Below are 18,132 nucleotides of genomic sequence, written 5' to 3'. Positions count from 1 at the left end.
CTTTTGGCTGGTTTCCCTCCCTGTCATCGCTGTTCCTTGCTCCTGGTACGTGAGGCAGGCACTGGGGAGGGTGGCTGGCGTTGAGTGCTCCGACGTGTAAGCTTGGCAAGCACCTGAGCGTTTCTGCTGGTTTGTTTCTTCATGGAGCCCTGTCTCCTGGACGCTGCAGTGTGGTTCGCTTCCTGGGGACTGGGTGCTGCACGTGAGCCTCTCCCTTGGCTGTAGCTGCACCTGGTAGGTGACCCCTGCACATCGTGTGCAGCTCACAACGCTCACCCCTAGGCATCCTTTGAGGTGCATGAGTGTTTCCGGATACAGAGTGCGTGCTTATCTGTTCCTGTACCTGAGACAGTGACCAGTGGGTCTTGAGTAGCAGGTTTCATGTGAAATGAATGAAAGGATGGATGTACCCAGCTCACTGGATGTGCTCTTCTGGCCGGCGTGGTTTCAGAAGAGGATGCAATGACGGACCTTCCTGCTGCAGCTACACCGAGTGCCTGTTATGAGTCATGGATGTTTTCACGGTTACCTCCGTCTTGTCATTTTACCGACATGCCCAAATGGATGCTTTAGCTTTCTTTTCCATACATTAATTCTAATGGGAGTTAATGGTCACTTGTACAAGTTTTAGTTTTCCATGGTCAAGTTTAGAGCCAGCGAGGCCAAGGGTGAGGGTGGAATAAAAGGCATTGGAGCTGGCAGGTGGCCTAACTGAGTACTGAAGTGGATGAGCGAGGAAGTGAATGAGGAAGGTGCTCCTAGAGGAGCCTGTAGAAAGTTAGAAAGCGGCAGAGGGGAGAAGCTTCTACCTTGGTGGGTTTTTCAAGATGTTCTCTGAATGGAGGGCAGGAGTGGACAGTGAAGCCGCGTGGGCTCTGCACCGGGAGGCCTGCTCTCTGTTTGCCCCGTCTGCACCTCAGAGAGCCCTGCTCTTGTTGCCTGAGCAGGTGTTTCCCTCTGGGTGCTGGTTCTTTAGTTTGAAAGGTACCTGCACCTGGCTGTACCTGGGTGATTTCCTGACTGTGTGCTTCCCTTTGGTTTGGGTTTGCTCATCCTTGAAATGGACAGTAGCCTTCCATAAAGACGACCTTATTTTCGATGTTATGTGGATGTGCTACAAGGGACGAGCGTTTGTTTTTCCACCTTGAGGAGCTGTCCTTGACTCAGTGTGTAGAAGTTTACATCTCAGTGTGGTTGGTGAGTGATAGAGTCAGCTGATTTTCAGGCAGGGAGAGTTCTTAGCGTTGCTCTTTAAATGTGAGCAAGACTGCCAGTGCGTGCTAAGGGCATCTTTCTAGGGACAGAGTCCGTCCAAAGCTTTCTTCGGATCTTCAAGGAGATCCATGATCCCTAAAGGATGCTGTCCACTGGATCAGAGGTTCTGGTGGATTAACACTCTTTTTGTTTTTTTTCCCCCACTTCAAAGGCAGATCGGGAGCGGTGCCGAGAAAAATTTCCTTACTAGATGACATTTCATCGCAATGTCCGATCGTTTGGGGCAAATAACCAAGGGCAAGGATGGGAAAAGCAAGTATTCGACTCTCAGCCTGTTTGATAAGTATAAAGGAAAATCAGTAGACTCGATCAGATCCTCAGGTAAGAGGGTGTTGGAGGCCAGTTCCTTACGCTTTCCCTTAAGTGAGAAGCTCCAGGTCAAGGATCAGGAAAACCTAGAGTCCCCTGTCTGGTCAGACGGGAATGGTCCATGCAGACCAGCCTTCTGGGCACGTGGTGGTCATCCTGTAGTTCAGGGGAAACAAGTCACCCTCTGCTCCTATCTGATGTCTGATTTCAGAGCCTGGAATATCCTGACTCTGCTGTACTAGGATTATTTCCTCATCTGTCTTATCTTATTGAAGCCATGGATATTTTGAGCCCGATGGGTAGAATGGAATTTAATTTGCATTAGAGTTACCCCTTCAGGTTTCATGGTTCTGATATTCCGGAGCTTTTGGTGGGGAAAGTTCCTGTTGATTCTGACCACACCCCTTGAGGGTTTTATGGATGCCGGGGGCCCTGCTCAGGCTTGGCTTGGGTCTAGGCGAGGCTGTCCCCTCAGTCCTGCTGTAACGAGGCCAGAGCAGTCTCCCCTCTGCACAGGGCTGTCATTCTGTGGGATGGAGGTTTCTAGGCCTGGCCCCTCCCCCACGTCCTAAACGCCCTGAGGCTTCTGCCCACGAGTAAACTGGAAGCCTCCGCACAGACTTCAGCATCTCCTGTGTCTCTGAAGTCCTCGGTGAAGAGCTTGTAAAAGGACTGAGTACAAGTGACCGAGCACTTTTTGTGTGTTTCCGTGGCGGGTCTGTCCCTTGTTTTTTGTTTGGTTGCCTCTGCCGTTATCCTCTAGAGTTTGGGAGAGCAGCTGAATGAACCCAGCATCTTTCCTTCCATGACTTTCTGTGCAACATCTCTTTCCACCTCTCCCTCCACACAGTTATTCCTAGACATGGCTTACAGAGTCTCGGGAAAGTTGCCACAGCCCGGCGTATGCCACCGCCTGCAAACCTGCCAAGCTTGAAGTCTGAAAACAAAGGAAACGACCCCAACATCGTTATAGTACCCAAGGACGGAACGGGATGGGCAAACAAGCAGGATCAGCAAGACCCAAAGAGGTGAGAGCGGCGGGGCGGGCGGTGGGCCAGGAGCCGGAGCTTGTCCATGGCCGGCACCCTCTCCTTCTGCAGGGGCAGCTCTGGAGAACCGGGCAGGTTCCAGAGGAAGCTCCTTTCACCCTGACTCCTGCTGCTTAGCTGTTCCTTGCTCCCTGCCTTCATGTTTCCTGGCTCTGGGAGCCGATGCAGCAGTGTTTCCGTGAGCTGCCTTTCCCTGGTGACCAGTGTCCCTGTGCCTTGTTAAGAAGGGCTCACCTCTCCCAGAGGTGCCACTGTGGGCAGAGCTGAGCGCTTCACCTGGTTGGGGTCCCTGGGTGCTGGGCCCCAGGTGGAGAAGGTGGAGCCGTCCCAGCAGTGGGGCAGCAACGCCCCACACAGGCGCCTGCACGTGCTCCGTAGGACCCAGTTACCGAGGACAGCCACCCCAGTCCAGGCACTCGGGGTCAGCGCGCAGCCTCCCTGCAGGCCCACCCTCCGCCAGCACAGCACTCACGGGAGCCTTGGAGGCCCGGGATCTGGCACAGAAATCATCCTTGGAGGGACAGCGCGGCTGTTCTGGCCGCTGTTGTGTGGTGGCGCTGAAAGCACGAGTGTGCCGCCTCAGCCTTCGTTCCTCCTTCCGTGGCCCGTGGCCGGCTGCGTTCCAGCCAGCGGTAGGGTGTCCAGGAAAGAGGATTGGGGTTTGCGCTGGGAGGGGTTTGGGGCAGGACGGGGCCTCGCTGAGGCTGGCAGGCAGAACCCTGCTGCTGGGGTTTGCCGTGAAAACAGAACCGTCCAGCCTCATACCTTTGCTTGCCCTGTCTTCCTTGGGGTCTGGCTGCTGATACTCAGGACCCAGAAAGTAAAAGTGGCCCAGAGCACAGCCTGCCAACCAGGGTCCTTTTCTCTAATTGGAAGTGGCCAATAGCTTTTGTAAAACTTCTGTAGTTACTTCAGACAAGATGTAGAGAGTGAGCCAGTAATTCGGTCAGATGATCAGTAATAACCGAGATTTTAGGACATTTCCTAACAGTTGGCTTAGGGATCATCCTGATGGACGGCATAGTGTGACTTGTGGAGCCGGACAGACGTGTGTGATTTCCAGCCAGGCCGTTTATTAGGTTTATGGGACCTGGTTTATTTGACTTCTGAGCGTCATTGTCCTCCTGTGAAGTACAAATAACACCTGGTTCCGGGGGTGGCTACAGGAAGTGGAGGAGATTTACCCAAGTCACGTATTTAGCACAGGGCCTGGCACAGAGGTGGTACGTGGCGGATGTGCTCCTTCTGTTCAAGTGTAGACGCTGCAGACAGCTCAGTGTAAGCGTTGAAATGCCTCTGCTACTGAAAGTTCTAGAGAGAGAGGACAAAGCCTTGCTCCCTCCTTTTATCCGGTCTTACGCACCAGTGGCCTCGAAAGCATCAGGCATCTTCAACGAGGCCAGTGTGCTACTGAAGCGTGTCTGCCAGCCAGAGGCGAAGAGTGGGTGCTGTTGGGGGCGGCAGATCCCGGCGCTGCTTCTCTGCTGCCCCTGGGCCACATCCTCACGAGGCTGTCAGGGAGGTGGCCGAGTAGGGGGGCCACACCTGCTGGGACTCAGTGTTTGGAGACCACAGAAGTGACGCCACCTGGAAGCATCGATTTCAGGTAGAAGGTGATGTGAGAGAGGAGGCTCAGTGGCCTTCATTGTGTAATAATCACAGGTGGTGAGTTACTCAGTTGAGTAAGCCTTGGATGTGTGTAGAATTTGGCTTCAGCTGAGCCACCGGCATTGGGTGGATTCTGGCCGGGGGACTGCTGTCCTCCTCGAAGCTCGTCGGGTGGAAGGTTGAACAGAAGGAGTGACTGGAAGGCTGCACGTTGGCAGAAATCTTCCTTCAGAACCCTTTCTTATTGCTCTCAAAAGATTACTTGTGAGGTGTAGATCGACAGACATACCTTTGCTGGAGGGTAGCTCCACGGTATGTTCTAAACTTTAAAACATCTTTTGATCTAGCTGTCTCACTTCTAAGAACTTAGACTACTGAATTGCGTACACACAAGTGTGCCAAGATGTGTACACAAAAATGCTCGTTGCGGTTTTATCTGTAATAGAAGAAAAATTGGAGGTTGGCACATTGTGGCCCATCCACCTGTACTGTGTCATGAAAAGAAAGCAGTAGATCCATATGTGTTGTCACGAAAAGATGTCAAGGGCATTCAGTAAAACACGAGTTGCTGGACTGTATGTATGGTGTTACCCTACTTGTGTTACAAAATGCTGTGCTAATATACGTAGAAAAATCTGCTTGAGTTTCTCTCCGGAGGATGAGATCGTGACGAATTCTGTGTTCTATGTATTTATTTATTTGTACCATGAGCACATATTTATTTCATAAGCCAAGAGAAGGTTTAAAAAAAAAATCTGCTCATGCTTCAAAGAGATCAGCCCCTGAGGAGTTGTGAGCTCTTGGTCAGGAGTGAGGGGCGGGAGCTCAGAGCCCATTCCCTGCCCCGACGCGGTCTCCCTCGTGACAAATCCTCCATCACTTGGTTGTCTGCCGTGAGCTTTCAGTCTTTGCAGACAGAAGGCTCTGCGGAAAGGCAGAGGGCTGGCCTGTCCTATCAGGTGTCGGTGAGCAGACCTCACACGTGGTCCAGTTTCTCGGTGTCTTGGCCAACCTAGGAGTCTGCCGCGGAAGGTATTTTTATTGGCCAGAGGAGGTCTTGCTCCCAGCCAGCGAGCAGCCGTGTTTCTCGGGAATGTGGAGGGACCTTGTGGGCATGGCCGGTGCCTGTCTAATTCCTGTGTGTGTCCTGCCTTTGTCTAGTTCCAGTGCGACGGCCTCTCAGCCGCCGGAGTTGCTGCCGCAGCCGGGTTTGCAGAAATCTGTCTCCAATTTGCAGAAACCGACACAGTCGATCAGTCAGGAGGTAGGTGCTGGGGACCCGGTCCCGATGGTTGCCTAGGCGTCGGCGCCTTTGAGCTCCCTGGCGCTGGGGACCAATGGGAGCTGTCGCTGAGAAACGTGGCTCTGCGTGACGTGCTCATTCCAGAAGCAAACCTGATGAGTGACTCTTGGGAAAGACCCCAGATGCAGAATAGAATATAGACGCCTAATTTGATTCCAGTTGCCTTAGCTTGAGGTGAGTCACTCCGGCAGCTACAGGCTAGATCGGGCCCCCCGCAGTGTCTCCCCAGAAGCAAGTGCCATAAGGAGACAGCAAGTGTTAGGCTACAGAAGGTTCAGTGGTCTGGTGAGTTTGGAAAACAAAGTGAAGCAAGCTCCTTCACTTGGTTTTCTTAATGTCATACTTTCTCTCGGTGTCTGCAGTATGCTCATGTGTCCTGTGAGTCTCCGAGGAAAGGACATCATGGACAGCGGTCCCGAAATGTATTTGTCCTTGGAAACCTCTTTTCATTGAATGTCTCTAGAGACTAGTGTCTCTCAGAACGTGCTCTGGGAAATACTGAGCTATAATCCTTTATTTGTCGATGCACTTCATACGCCTCTAAACAGAGAGTCATGATTTAATCAAGAGCTCATATTGTACTTGGTCCATTGGTGTCTGTCTGGGGGTACGGAGGCCAGTATCCGGTAGCTAGAAATCTAGGCGAGATGTCTGAATCTTTCAGAAGACCAGAAAAAGTCTAGACAGATACCTGGCATTCACTGGCTCCCTTGAAAGAACGACTCAGTTTGCATTGCTGCCTGGGCAGTAGAAGGACTGAGGTGCCGTCCCTGTCTGCGGGGAAAGCTTATGGCTTTACCAGAGGGACACCCTCCCTACCCAACACTGAACTGCGCTTTGAAATTAAAGGAGAAGCAAGAAGAAATCCACATTCATGCGAGACTGCACGTTCGTTGGCCTAAATCCACTGGGACCTGCTGGTCCGTCAGAGCATGTAGTGTGGAGTTCTTATCTGTTTCCCAGAATTTGAAGCTGAGTGTGATTAAGGAGCCCTGGTTGTTTCTACAGCCCTGGCTCTATGTCAGACTCACCTTCCAAGCTTGTTAGAGACGAACAGGCCTGGGCCGGGCCTGCGTGCGGCTTGGGCACCTGTGGAGCACGCGTGCCGCAGGGACTGCGGTCGGGTTGGGCCCTGTCCTGGAGCTGGCACGCGGGCCCTCCGCCTGGCGCTTACCAGCTCTCCTCTCGTGCGGGGACGGTGTTGGGAGGAGACCCCTGGTGGTTCCCAGCTTTGGGGTGAGATTTGCCACAGTGTTAGTAACCCCTTCATGGCCCCTAGGTCTTCTCTTCGGTTTAGTGCCTTCGGTGGGTGAGGGCGGGGGCCGTCCCTGCGGCTGCAGACCCCAAGCCGGAGGCTGTGGGATGGCAGTGCCCCGGGGCCCCTCTGCTTCCTGCTGGTCTGGAGCCTCGCCCTTCCCTCAGGGGCTGTTCAACCCTGGCAGGGGCTGCCCTGCCCCTGTCACGGAGCTGGCACTTCCCTTGTGTGGTCTGCACGGGGGACTGTGGGCATTCCGGGCCACTCAGGGCAAGCACTCAGGGCAAGTCTGTGATGAATACATGGGTTATTGCACCTACTCAGCTCTGCGTCGAAGGCAAGAGAGTCAGCCGTCTGCCTTGAGTGTGTGTGGTGGCAGCGGCAGGGGGAGGATGGGACGGGGTAACTGTTTATCCGGGATCTAGTCCAGTAAGTGACGGAACGTCATGCTGCATCAGATCGGATTTGTGTATCTTTACCTTCAGTTGTTAAGTAGCATGTTGTTGGGGAGACAGCTGAGTTCAGTGGTTGGGGACCTGAAGGGGCTTTGGGCACCGGCAGGGTGGGGACAAGTCCTGGTCCCGCCTCACTAGCTGAGTGTCCAACCCAAGTGACCCAGGTGTGCCTAGCACCATGCCTGGCCTGCGGGGAGCTTTCAGCAGAGGTGAGCCGAGCCGGGCAAGCCCAGATCAGTGGAGGCGGAAGGCCTCGCACCTGGGGAGTGGTGCCTTGTGGCATGGCAGTCATTGTGGAAGGTGGTGCCGCGGCCCGGCCAGCGACTTGTCAGGCACATGAGCTTTCCCGCACGTGTGTTCTGTTAGCGGCGCCCCCCAGTGTTTCAGACACACTAGAATTGGGGTTTGGTCTTGTCCCTGGAGCAAGACAGAGTAGCTCTGTGTGGGCATGAGAGGCAGCCTGGCAGCACGTTCCGAGCGCAGCGCTGGCTCTGCCGTGTGACCCTGAGCTGGCCGCTTGCCCTCCGGCCTGCTCCTCGTCCGTCGTGGGGCCGTGGGTCCTGACCCCGGGCTGCTGCCCGAGTGGGAGGCTGTGTGGAAAGCCCACGTGGTTGGACCTTGCCTGGCTGGTGGTAGTGGGTAGGTACGTCAGTGTAGGGTCTGGACCTAAGGTGAGAACCCGAGGGCACCTTGTTCTGACTCACTCGGAGTGGACGGCAGACCACTGGGCCGACCGTGCTCTCCTTGTCCTTCTCCTTTCAGAATACAAATTCAGCGCCAGGTGGACCAAAGTCATGGGCACAGCTGAATGGAAAGCCAGCAGGACACGAAGGTGGTAAGTGTGTGTGTGGCGTTGTGGCGGGCTGGTGGGAGGGATGTGAGCCTTTTCTGGACCGCTCCGGTTCTGTCCAGGCAGTCTTCGGCTTGCAGCTTTGTGGACTCTCCTCCCTGAGCGAGTTCTACTGCCTTTGCCCCGGCGGTGGAAGTGCTGATTCTGCAGAGCACGGTCAGCTCTTTGGTTTCATTGGACGTTACTGCTAAGGACAGCCCTCCCGAGGTGTGGGCAGGAGACCCGGCGCTGGCCCTGCGCTCCCTCGTCAGCTGAGCCGCTACTGGAGCGAGTCCCCGGCCCCGGGGGAGGAGGTGTTGCCTACGGGGCGCTGGCTTTGTACCTGGGTTTGTACATCAGCAGCCCTGGGAACTGCTTGCTTTTGGGCAGTGACACCAGAGCATGCAGAGGTTGCGTGGTATTGGTTACATTGGTGTCCTGCCTGACACAGGGGAAGTACTCAGACGGCTGCCGTGGTTCAGCACGGGGACGATGTGGGGTGAGTGGAGGGGGAAAGCATCCCGAGTTTTAAGTGAACGCCGAGCAACAGACTGAAATGGCTCCAAGGCAGGCCCAGAGCAGAGCGGCCCCCGAGTGGCATGGCTGAGGGCCGCTGGGGCAGAGGGAATCTGGCTCCCCTCCAGCATCTGGAGCCCTTTGAGAATGTGGGCCCAGGGTCCGCGGGTGTTCTTGAGAGGAGCCAAAAACCCAGATTCTTCTACGTGAACTCTCCTGGTTTCCCAGTGTTGGCGTGCATATTTCCAGCACGCTGTGCAGAGCACGCTGGGCGGCGCCCCGAGCTGGATGGAGAGGGATGGTGGTGTGAGTGGCTCCACCGCAGTTGCTTTTTCTTCTGTAAACCAGCACGGGCTGCCTTTTTACCCTTGGCCCCTGTTCCGGCACTGCCCTCTGCCTTCTGCATATCCCTGCCAGCCAAGGCCTGGCCAGACTTTACGTTCATGGCTTAGAGTAGAAAACCAGCTCCGTGTGCCACATTCCCCACACACCCCTGCCACTCTGACGCCCCAAGGACGGGCCCTTCTGGCCTCGGGTCGCTGTGCGGTTGAAGGCCCACCCCTTCCTCAGCCTGAAGGTGTACGGGGGCTTTGGAGCCGCAGCTCGCCTGGAGGAGAAAGGGCAGGGGGAGCTCAGCCGGCTGCCCCAGCCTGGAGGGCGAGGGGGGCCAGGTGGGGCGGGGATGCAACAAGGCACTTCAGACCGGAAGCAAGGTCTTCACAGAGGCATGATGAAGACGATTCACTGGACTGTTAACGGTGGTTCTTTGCTTTCTGTAGCCTTCATTTCCGTACGTTTGGAATTTCCTTAAGTAAATGGAATGTTCATTTTACTTTAACAAGAACTTACAGAGATTAAAAAAAACTAGTGTAAATTGGCACTGCCCGTCACACAGCAGCAGGATACCCTTTGACCTGGCGGTTCCACTTGGAGGAAATCACCCTGTAGATGATACTTACAGCTGTGTGAAAGGACACGCACGAGATGATTCATTGCAACGTTGTAATAGCAAAAGATTGGACACAGTCCCTTGAAATGTCCGTCAAAGGATGGTAGTTTAATGAAATACTGCTTGGCTGTAAGGAAAAAAAGCAGTTTTCTACTGATCTGGCAAGATCTCCAGGACATATTCTTAAGTGAAAAAAAGTGTGGGATAGTACGCAGAGTATATTACCATTTGTGCAAACAACTGGGGAGAGGGAAAGTAACGCTTCTAAAAATGTTGTATGCGCATTAAAAAAAAATCTCTGGAAGGAAACAGAAGAGGAGGGGAGAGAAGGAACGAAACAGAAGGCTACCTGTTTTGTGAGGGTGTTTGAAGTAGGCGGGTGGGGCGCGAAGGTAGGAGGTAGGCTTCTGTTTACGCTCTTTTAAGGCTTTTTACCTTTGACCCTGTTGATTGTATTACCTATCAAAAGAAAACTTGATTTAGAAAATAATCCTAAAACACAGTAAAATGCCCTGTAAACATGTGAGAACTCGTCTGGGAGACGGCAGAGCCCAGTAGCCCAAGAGGAGAGAACAGACACGTGACGACCAGGTGGGGCCGGGGCGGGAACCCGGCTTCTGGTTCCCCTCCTACACCGGGGTCACGAGCCCGCGATGCCACCAGGGCTGTGGGGATTTGGGGGTGTGGCCCGCAAACATTTTCATGACTCTTTGGAACTCAGAAGGGTTCTTCCTGAGTTGACAGACTCTCTCCATGTAGAAGGTGGTCGTTCGGTCTGTTTCATCTGGATCAGGCCCAGGACGCCTGCTTGTGTGGTTCAGGCAGAGGCCAGAGGCACATGGCTCGTGGGCTCTGCTGCCAGAGCACCACCGGCGGCTCCATCTGGGGCCTCAGAAGAAGCCCCTGATTTCACTGCCTCAGTTTCTCGTGGCAGAGAACAGATGGTAGGAGGGGTTGGTGGGTGAACATTACAGGGCATTCAAACCTTCGGAATACGACTACTTCAGGTTGAGTTCTTCACTGTATCTTTTTTATCTGTGGAGGGTAAGTTTAATTCATGATTAGGATAATACCTTCATGCCTGTTGAGGCAGAAAAAAAGTACTAGGCATTTGCTGTGGTTTTTTTTTTTTAACTTCAAATTATCTACTTTTTTTCTTTTCTTTCGGCCGCGCTGCGTGGCATGCGGGATCTTAGTTCCCCGACCAGGGATGGGACCCGCTCCCCCTACAGTGGAAGCACGGAGTCTTAACCACTGAACTGCCAGGGAAGTCCCTCTACCGTATTTTTTTATTTTTTTATTTTTTCTGGTGGTACGCAGGCCTCTCACTGTTGTGGCCTCTCCCGTTGCGGAGCACAGGCTCCGGACGCCCAGGCTCAGCGGCCATGGCTCACGGGCCCAGCCGCTCCGCAGCATGTGGGATCCTCCCGGACCGGGGCACGAACCCGTGTCCCCTGCATTGGCAGGCAGACTCTCAACCACTGCGCCACCAGGGAAGTCCCTCTACCGTATTTTTAAAGCATGACTTTCGTGTTTCATTCTTGCCAATGACCTTTTAACGTAATGAAGCAACTATGTGAGCAGTAGTGCTCCTTTGCGACACTTGGCGATTGTCTCTCAGGTTAATCATTGGTTAATAATGTGTCCAGTTATCCCCCCCCCCCGCCCCGGCATGTTCATTTGACCCTGGACCTTTTTACTAAGTGGGTTGGTGAATGAATCACCGCCTTGTGCATCTGCACTAATCCCCGCTGCATCTTTCCAGCAAAGTCTGCCTGAGTTAGCAGGTCCTCGAATCAGTAATACCTAGGGACAGATTTGGCTGTATTGTCTAGGGATCAGGGCACATCACAGTTGGACATTTTACTGTGTGATATTGCTGTTATTGCTAAGTTTGTGTGGTGCCGGACGTGTGCCGTGTATTCCAGGAGAGGGACCAAATCCCGCTCTAGACCCTAAAATGCATCGTTTATTATTATCTATTCATCGAAAAGACGATTGCAGGTTCCCGGTGCTAAATGCTGTGAGTGATTGGAGCCAAGTTAAGAAAAGCCTTCTTCTCTGCAGAGTTCACAGTGTAGGGGAGTGAATGAAAGAACAAAGAAGTGGTTCCCAGATTGCAAGAATGAAATGTTTGGTCTTGTAGGGCTTGAGGATCTCTGTAGAAAAGAGTAAACGGGAGTGGACACACGAAGAGGCATAAATCTAGGGTGAGGGCGTACATCTAGGGTGGAGGCGTTGGGGGGCCGGGCATTACCTCCACCCAAAAGCAGTTAGCTTCACTGGGCTGATTTCACCAAAGACCGTGCTTATCTGCCCCCCAGGGCCACTGGAAGGACCTTACTGCCTTCTTCCAGGAGTGGGAGGGAAGGATCTGGACTGGAACCGCTGCCATACCTTACCCCTGCCCTTTGTGACCAGCTCCTGCAGGGTGGCTGGCAAGGGACCTGGTGCGGTCTGCGGGCAGCCTCCCTTTGTCACCCTCAGGGAACCCTAGTGCCACTCTGCAGGCACAGAAGGCCAGCGCAGACAGCACCCCAGGAAGGAGCTCCCTTCAGGGCAGTGTGGCTGCCAGCGTGTGCTGTTGTGAAAGCAGAGAACTGTTGATGCCAGTCTCACTTGCTCCATACGTCTCTCCAATTCTCTTGACAGGTTTAAGGGCCTCAAGCCGACTATTATCCTTCTCTCCCGAGGAATTTCCGACGCTGAAAGCAGCTGGAGGGCAGGACAAGGCTGGCAAAGAAAAGGGCGTCTTAGATCTGTCGTATGGGCCAGGACCAAGCCTCCGCCCTCAGAGTGAGTGAACTGCAGCCCCTGTCTGGGCACCCATGGGAACAGCAGAATTTCCCCTTGTCTTTCTGCCCCCTTAGAAGCATGCTGTTTCTCGAGGAGCCAGGTTCCCTGCCTGGAAAGCACAACCATTGATCCTGTACCTGATCCATGCATCTGCTGGACTTGTTCCCTGGACTGGGCTGGAGGTCACGCCTCCTTTCTTGTCCTTTGGGTCAGACCAGGCCTGTCCGCCTTCCCAGCAGTCATCAGATGTTAGTTCTGCTGTACCTGGGTGGTCACGGCAAGGACGGACAGACCAAGGGTCAGTTAACTTGATTCCCGATTCAGGAGCTTGTTTTCTAATCAGTGGCTCCCAAACTTGGCCGAATCCTATCAGAATCACTTGGGGCGTTTGTTAAAAAGTCTTGATTTCCAGCCCTCGCCCATCCCCAGCCAAATTAGAATCTTTTTTTTTTTTTTTTTTTAACACGTTCCCCTGGTTGAGTAGCCAGTCCAGCACTAGCCTCCACGACCCCTCATCTGGGGTCTGGCCAGGGGGTCAGCAGGATTGTGTAGCAATTCTTACTGGTACTTTTTTTTTCTTCGTGGCCTTGGGTGGTTAGTATACAAGGTGTCGTTTAGGAATGGGATTTTCCATCTGTTCTAATCACGGATTCTGAAGTAGCCCTTGGGGCGGGGGGTTGATCAGGTTTTGAAATATGAGAGACTTTTATCTGCTTGTTTTGATTAATCCCTAAGGTATCCCAAAGTGAGAACAGATATCCTATAAATGAAACAATCACTGTGCAGCTCTCATAAAACATACTGCCTTTTCAGCGGCCTATGCTGGGTTATTTTGGCTGCTCCAAATATACAATCAAATTCCTTAGGCCAAGAACTTTAACTTTCTGGGACTAATTAAGATGAGCTGCCATAGGATTATAACAGTTTAGAACTAGAAGAAGCTTCTGGGATCACTTCCATCTCCTTATTTGAGAAGATGAAGAAGCAGATGGCCTGAGGGGTGACCAGGGCTTGGCCAAGATCACACACGAGGTACCTGAAGAGCTGCGTGCAGTCTCTGACTCTGTGGCTCCGGTCCTGGGTTCCATTCTCTTAGGGGTCAGGTACTCAGGGACCTTTCGTGTTTCAACTCCTAACTACCAGTTGCCTGAAAAGAGGAGTCTTTTTGGCTCATCTGATTCCTCGTTGCCCTCTTAATTCCGCCAGGCTTTGCTACAATTGCAGTGGAAAGCATCGTCTTAAAGAGATGGTCAGAGAGGGTTGGCAGGTTTCAATCTGTGACCTGTGGGAGGGCCCCACAGGCCGCTGCCAGAGCAGGTGGGGCGAGGCCCGGTGGGTAGGGCCCTAGACCCTTCCAGCCCCCTGTCAGCGGGGAGAGCAGCTCTGCTTTACTTCACAGCTGGGGAGTCTCTGACTAGAGGGGCCACTGCTGAGTGGAGCTTGAACACGTGTCCAGAACTCTCTCTGGTTCTAAAGTCCAGTCCAGTGCTGAGCACAGTGCTGGTCCTGTCGGGGTCAGCATGATTGTGGAAGAAATGGCGTCAGTATTTGTGGACGAATTGACCCAAGGCTGCTTTCACTGGGGCCATCTTGGTTTCTTTGGGGTGTTAGGTCTGAGGTTGTGTAGTTTCTATGAGTCGATGAAGACCACGTCCCGTTTACAGTTGCCTTCTCTCTGAGTGGACCTTATTTTGTGTTTCTCTGACAGTTGGACTCCCTCAGCAAGTTCATATTCATTGGCCAGGTGTCTGCCCCCCACCTCCCCTGACAGACTTGACCAGTCGACTCGATTCTTCACTTTTGTTTTTTTTATTTTTTTATTTTTTTTAATTTTTCGGTGAGTGAGGGGGGTCCCTTGACCTTCAGAACCTCATGCAATCCCTCCTCCCCCTCCTCTTTTCCTCTCCCCTTTTGCCCCCTTTCAATTTCCAGATGTGACAAGCTGGAGGGAGGGCGGTGGGCGAAACATAATTTCTGCCACGTCTCTGAGCGCCTCCCCAACTGAGCTGGGCAGCAGGAACTCGAGTGCGGGAGACGGAGCCCCCTCCTCGTCATGTACCAGCGATTCTAAGGACCCCTCTCTCCGCCCGGCTCAGCCTGTCCGAAAAGGGGCTTCACAGTTCATGGGGAATGTATACCACCCACCTACATACCATGACATGCTTCCTGCTTTTGTAAGTCTTCGGAGTGTGCATTTTTTTCCCCGTGAGGTCAGATTATTCGTGTCCAGCAGAACCTACTTCACGTGGTTGAATGTCCACCTCGGGTTCTCCCTCCCAGTTTCTTTGCCCTTATACCCTACTTTGGAGGCTTCCATTACTTTTGCATTTTCTCTCCTCCTTTTCAAATCTTAAGGGCCTCTGGCTTCTTTCCCTGGTGATGTGGATGTTATCTTAGCCTTAGCTCTTTAGGAGAAGGAGAGGCAGGTGTATTCCCCAAGACACAGGTCCCCAGATTTGCGTACTGACAGCAGGAAAGAAATGGGGGAGATGGTGACAGGATTAATTGGGAAACCCCAAGACTTTCCTGTTTCTTTTTCCCATTTTCCATTTTCCAAAGCAAATTTTAATGCAAGTGGAACTTAGAATCTGGGTCATTACCAGAAAACCCTGTTCATTGATGTTATGTTTCAGATGTGTTCGCCACAGTCATCAGAGAACCAGGGTACAGTGGAACGAGGATCTTTTCCCCTTCCCCAGCTCCGTCTTGAACCCCGTGTTCCTTTTAGACAGTTCCAGATGAATGACCAAGACGGGTAAGGCTTGCATTATAGTCACGTATGTAGAAATTAGCCTGGTTGGTGATACTGGACAAGATAGTGGGCTTACATAGGAAAGTGCTTTGTCTTCTGGAGACCTCAGAGAAACCAGCTCAAGACCCAGGATGTGTGAGAAGGCTGGGGCAGGACGAGAGATTTCAAGTTCCTGGCAGGTGAAGATTTGGCATGTGTTTCTTGCTGCTACCCTAGACATTAGCCTGAGCACATAAAACTGCAGAATGAAGCAGAACTTCTCTTGAGGATGTATTTGTTCACTGTGTGTTCTTTAAAAAGGAGACGGTTTTAATATTAAGGGTACACATGAACCTTTGCAGTGTAGGACTTAGTTTTGGAAAAGTATTTGGGTTTGCTTCCGTATATATACTTGACACGAGTCCAGCATCTTTACCCTTCTCTCTCTCATCAGAAAAGAAAACAGGCTGGGAATGACTCGCCCAATCCGTCCACTGAGGCAGCTGGTGGAACGGGCGCCGAGGCCCACCATCATCAATGCGGAGAACCTGAGGGGCCTTGACGATCTGGACACCGATGCTGATGACGGCTGGGCAGGTGGGTGGTGGTGTTTGCTGGTGGGCTCACAGCTGAGGGTTTAGGAAGGGAGGACTGCGGTCTGTCTCTGCTTATCAAGGTTGGAAGTCCTCTGACACCAAGTCCACTGTTTTCCTCGTCAAGTTGGAATGAACACACGGGGCGGGGAGCAGCCTTGGTGCCCTGAAGAGATCCTTGTTGGTCGGCACTCAGACGAGCAGTTGTTCCTGACAGAGCCATGTCTTCTTTTGCCTTTGGTCTTGATCTTAGAGGGAGAAAGACTTTTTATAATGGAAAAGTTAAAACAAACGAGTGTAATGAACCCCAGGTAGCTCCCTGTCCCTGAGTTTCAGCATTTCAACAAATGCCGACATTCTGCATCCTTATCTTCACCCAACCCCGCCCCCCAACGTGATTATTTTCTTTTAAAATTCTTTTGGATTGTTTGTTTTCAAGTAAACTTTAACGGCATTGAAAGGCACACGTTCAATTTTACAGTTTTGACAGATGCATACGCTTGAGTAGCACAGCCGAGTCACGATACAGAACACTTTCTTCACCACCCAGCCCCTCTCTAGCCAGTCTCCCTCCCGGACTGTGTCCAAGACTGCCCAAGGCCTCCCTGTCTTACGATGAATCTTAACTGCAAACGAGCGGAGTCCTACAGCTTTCCTTCTCCTGTGACGCTTGTGAGATTCATTCGTGTTGTTCTGTATATCGATAGTTGCTTTTAATGACTGAGGTATATTTCATTGTATCAAATACTATGATTTGTTCAAATACTATAGTTTGTTTACCCATTCAAAAGTTCCATTATGAATAATAGGTTCATTTCTCTTGAGTAGACATCTAGGCGTGGAATTGTTGAATTAAAGGGTAGGTGTGTGATCGGGTTTATCAGAAGCGCCCGGACCTTTTTCCGTGGTGGTTGGTGATGCCCTTCCCAGCCTCGAGTTGGAGAATCTAGTTGCTCTGCAGCCTCACAACACTTTGATGCGAGTCTTTTTATGTTTAGCCATTCTAGTGGGTGTAGTGGTATCTCGTTGTGCTTTTAACTTTCATCTGGCCGATGACTAATGGTGATAAACACGTTTTCATGTCGATTTGCCTACTGGTGTCTTTGTGTGTGTGTTCGGATACAAGTCCTTGGAGACTTAACATTTCACAGATATTTTCTCCAACTGCCTGCCTTGTCTGTTCATTTTTTAGCACTGCGTTTTGATGAGCAGAAGTTTTCAATTTTGATGAAGTTTAACTTACAAATTTGTGTTTTTTATGGTTTCTACTTTTGTGTCCTTTATAAAAAATTTTTGTCTCTCCTTGGTGGCACAGATACTCCCTTATGTTTTATAGTTTTAACACTTATTTTTGGATCTATGATCCATGTTGTATTAATTTGTATATGGTGTAAGATAGGGGTCGGGGTTCATTTTAATCCATTAGGTTGTCTGATTGTTCTGCACCGTTTGTTATATAAGACGTTTCTTTCCCTGTTGAGTTGCTTTGACACCTTTGCCAACAATCAGTTGATCATATAAGTGTGGCTCTATTTCTGGACCCTGTTTGTTCCATTGATCTGTTTATTCATCCTTATGCCAGTACCACATTGTAGCTTTATAGTAAGTTCTAAATTCAGTGGTGTAAGTTTTCCAGCTTTGTTCATTTTTAAGATTATTTGACTATTCTAAGTTCTTTTCATTCTCATGTAAATTTAGAATCAACCTGTCAGTATTTTAAAGGCCTGCAGGCATTGTGATTAAGATTGTGTTGAATTTATTTCTGGATAAATGAAATCTTAATTTTGAATCTCTTGTCCAGTAACTTGGTGAAACTTTCTCTGCTAGGGCTTTCATTTCTCTCAGCAGTGTTTTATAGTTTTCAGTATAGAGGTCTTGAACATCTTTGTTATGTTTATTCCTGAGTATTTTATGTTTCTTGACGCTATCGTAAATGATACTGGTTTTTAAAAAAAAATAGTTTTGTTTTTTAGTGTTTGATGTTATTATATAGACATACATAGAGTTGATTTTTGTGTGTGGATCTTGTACCAGACAATTTGCTGAATGCGTTCATTAGTTTTACTAGCTCTTGTTGATTTCTTAGAATTTTCTGCATAAACCGTCATGTTGCCTATAAATAGGGACAGATTAAATGCCTTTTCTTTTTCTTGCCTTATTGCAGTGTAGTACTTCCAGTACAATGTTGTATTCAAGTTCTGTATTCCTGATCTTAGGGAGAAAGTGTTTAGTGTTTCACCATTAAATATGATTGATGATAGTTGTAAGGTTCTTGGAGATGTTCTTTATCAGATTGTGGAGATTCCTTTCTATTTCGAATTTGCTGATTTTTTTTTAATACATTTATTTATTTATGGCTGCGTTGGGTCTTTGTTGCTGTGCGCAGGCTTTCTCTAGTGGCGGCAAGTGGGGGCTACTCTTTGTTGTGGTGGGCGGGCTTCTCATTGCGGTGGCTTCTCTTGTT

At 51.0% G+C, this 18,132-nt stretch overlaps 1 protein-coding gene across 23 annotated transcripts in view; it reads left to right on the top strand.

Moving 5' to 3' along the window:
- PRRC2B (proline rich coiled-coil 2B) overlaps positions 1-18,132 on the top strand; it is a 92,133-nt gene that overhangs the window by 30,902 nt on the left and 43,099 nt on the right. For 20 of the 23 annotated variants that reach the window (XR_014016016.1, XM_081236373.1, XM_081236363.1 and 17 more), the window contains exons 2-9: positions 1,427-1,596; positions 2,435-2,612; positions 5,403-5,505; positions 8,017-8,089; positions 12,201-12,344; positions 14,277-14,518; positions 14,978-15,099; positions 15,530-15,672. Coding sequence is in view for 22 of the 23 variants with exons in the window: in XM_081236373.1 (XP_081092499.1) it covers positions 1,482-1,596; positions 2,435-2,612; positions 5,403-5,505; positions 8,017-8,089; positions 12,201-12,344; positions 14,277-14,518; positions 14,978-15,099; positions 15,530-15,672 (1,120 nt within the window). In the remaining variant the exon portion in view is untranslated. Of the gene's footprint in view, positions 1-1,426; positions 1,597-2,434; positions 2,613-5,402; positions 5,506-8,016; positions 8,090-12,200; positions 12,345-14,276; positions 14,519-14,977; positions 15,100-15,529; positions 15,673-18,132 lie in introns of those variants that run through there. The other 3 variants (XM_081236362.1, XM_081236368.1, XM_081236365.1) reach the window with 2 other exon arrangements.

Source organism: Mesoplodon bidens, assembly GCF_964165515.1.
Source record: "Mesoplodon bidens genome assembly, chromosome: 6".
NCBI lineage: Eukaryota > Metazoa > Chordata > Mammalia > Artiodactyla > Ziphiidae > Mesoplodon > Mesoplodon bidens.
The sequence above is the reverse complement of the archived record's forward strand: the minus strand, read 5'-3'. Positions and strand labels throughout refer to the sequence as shown.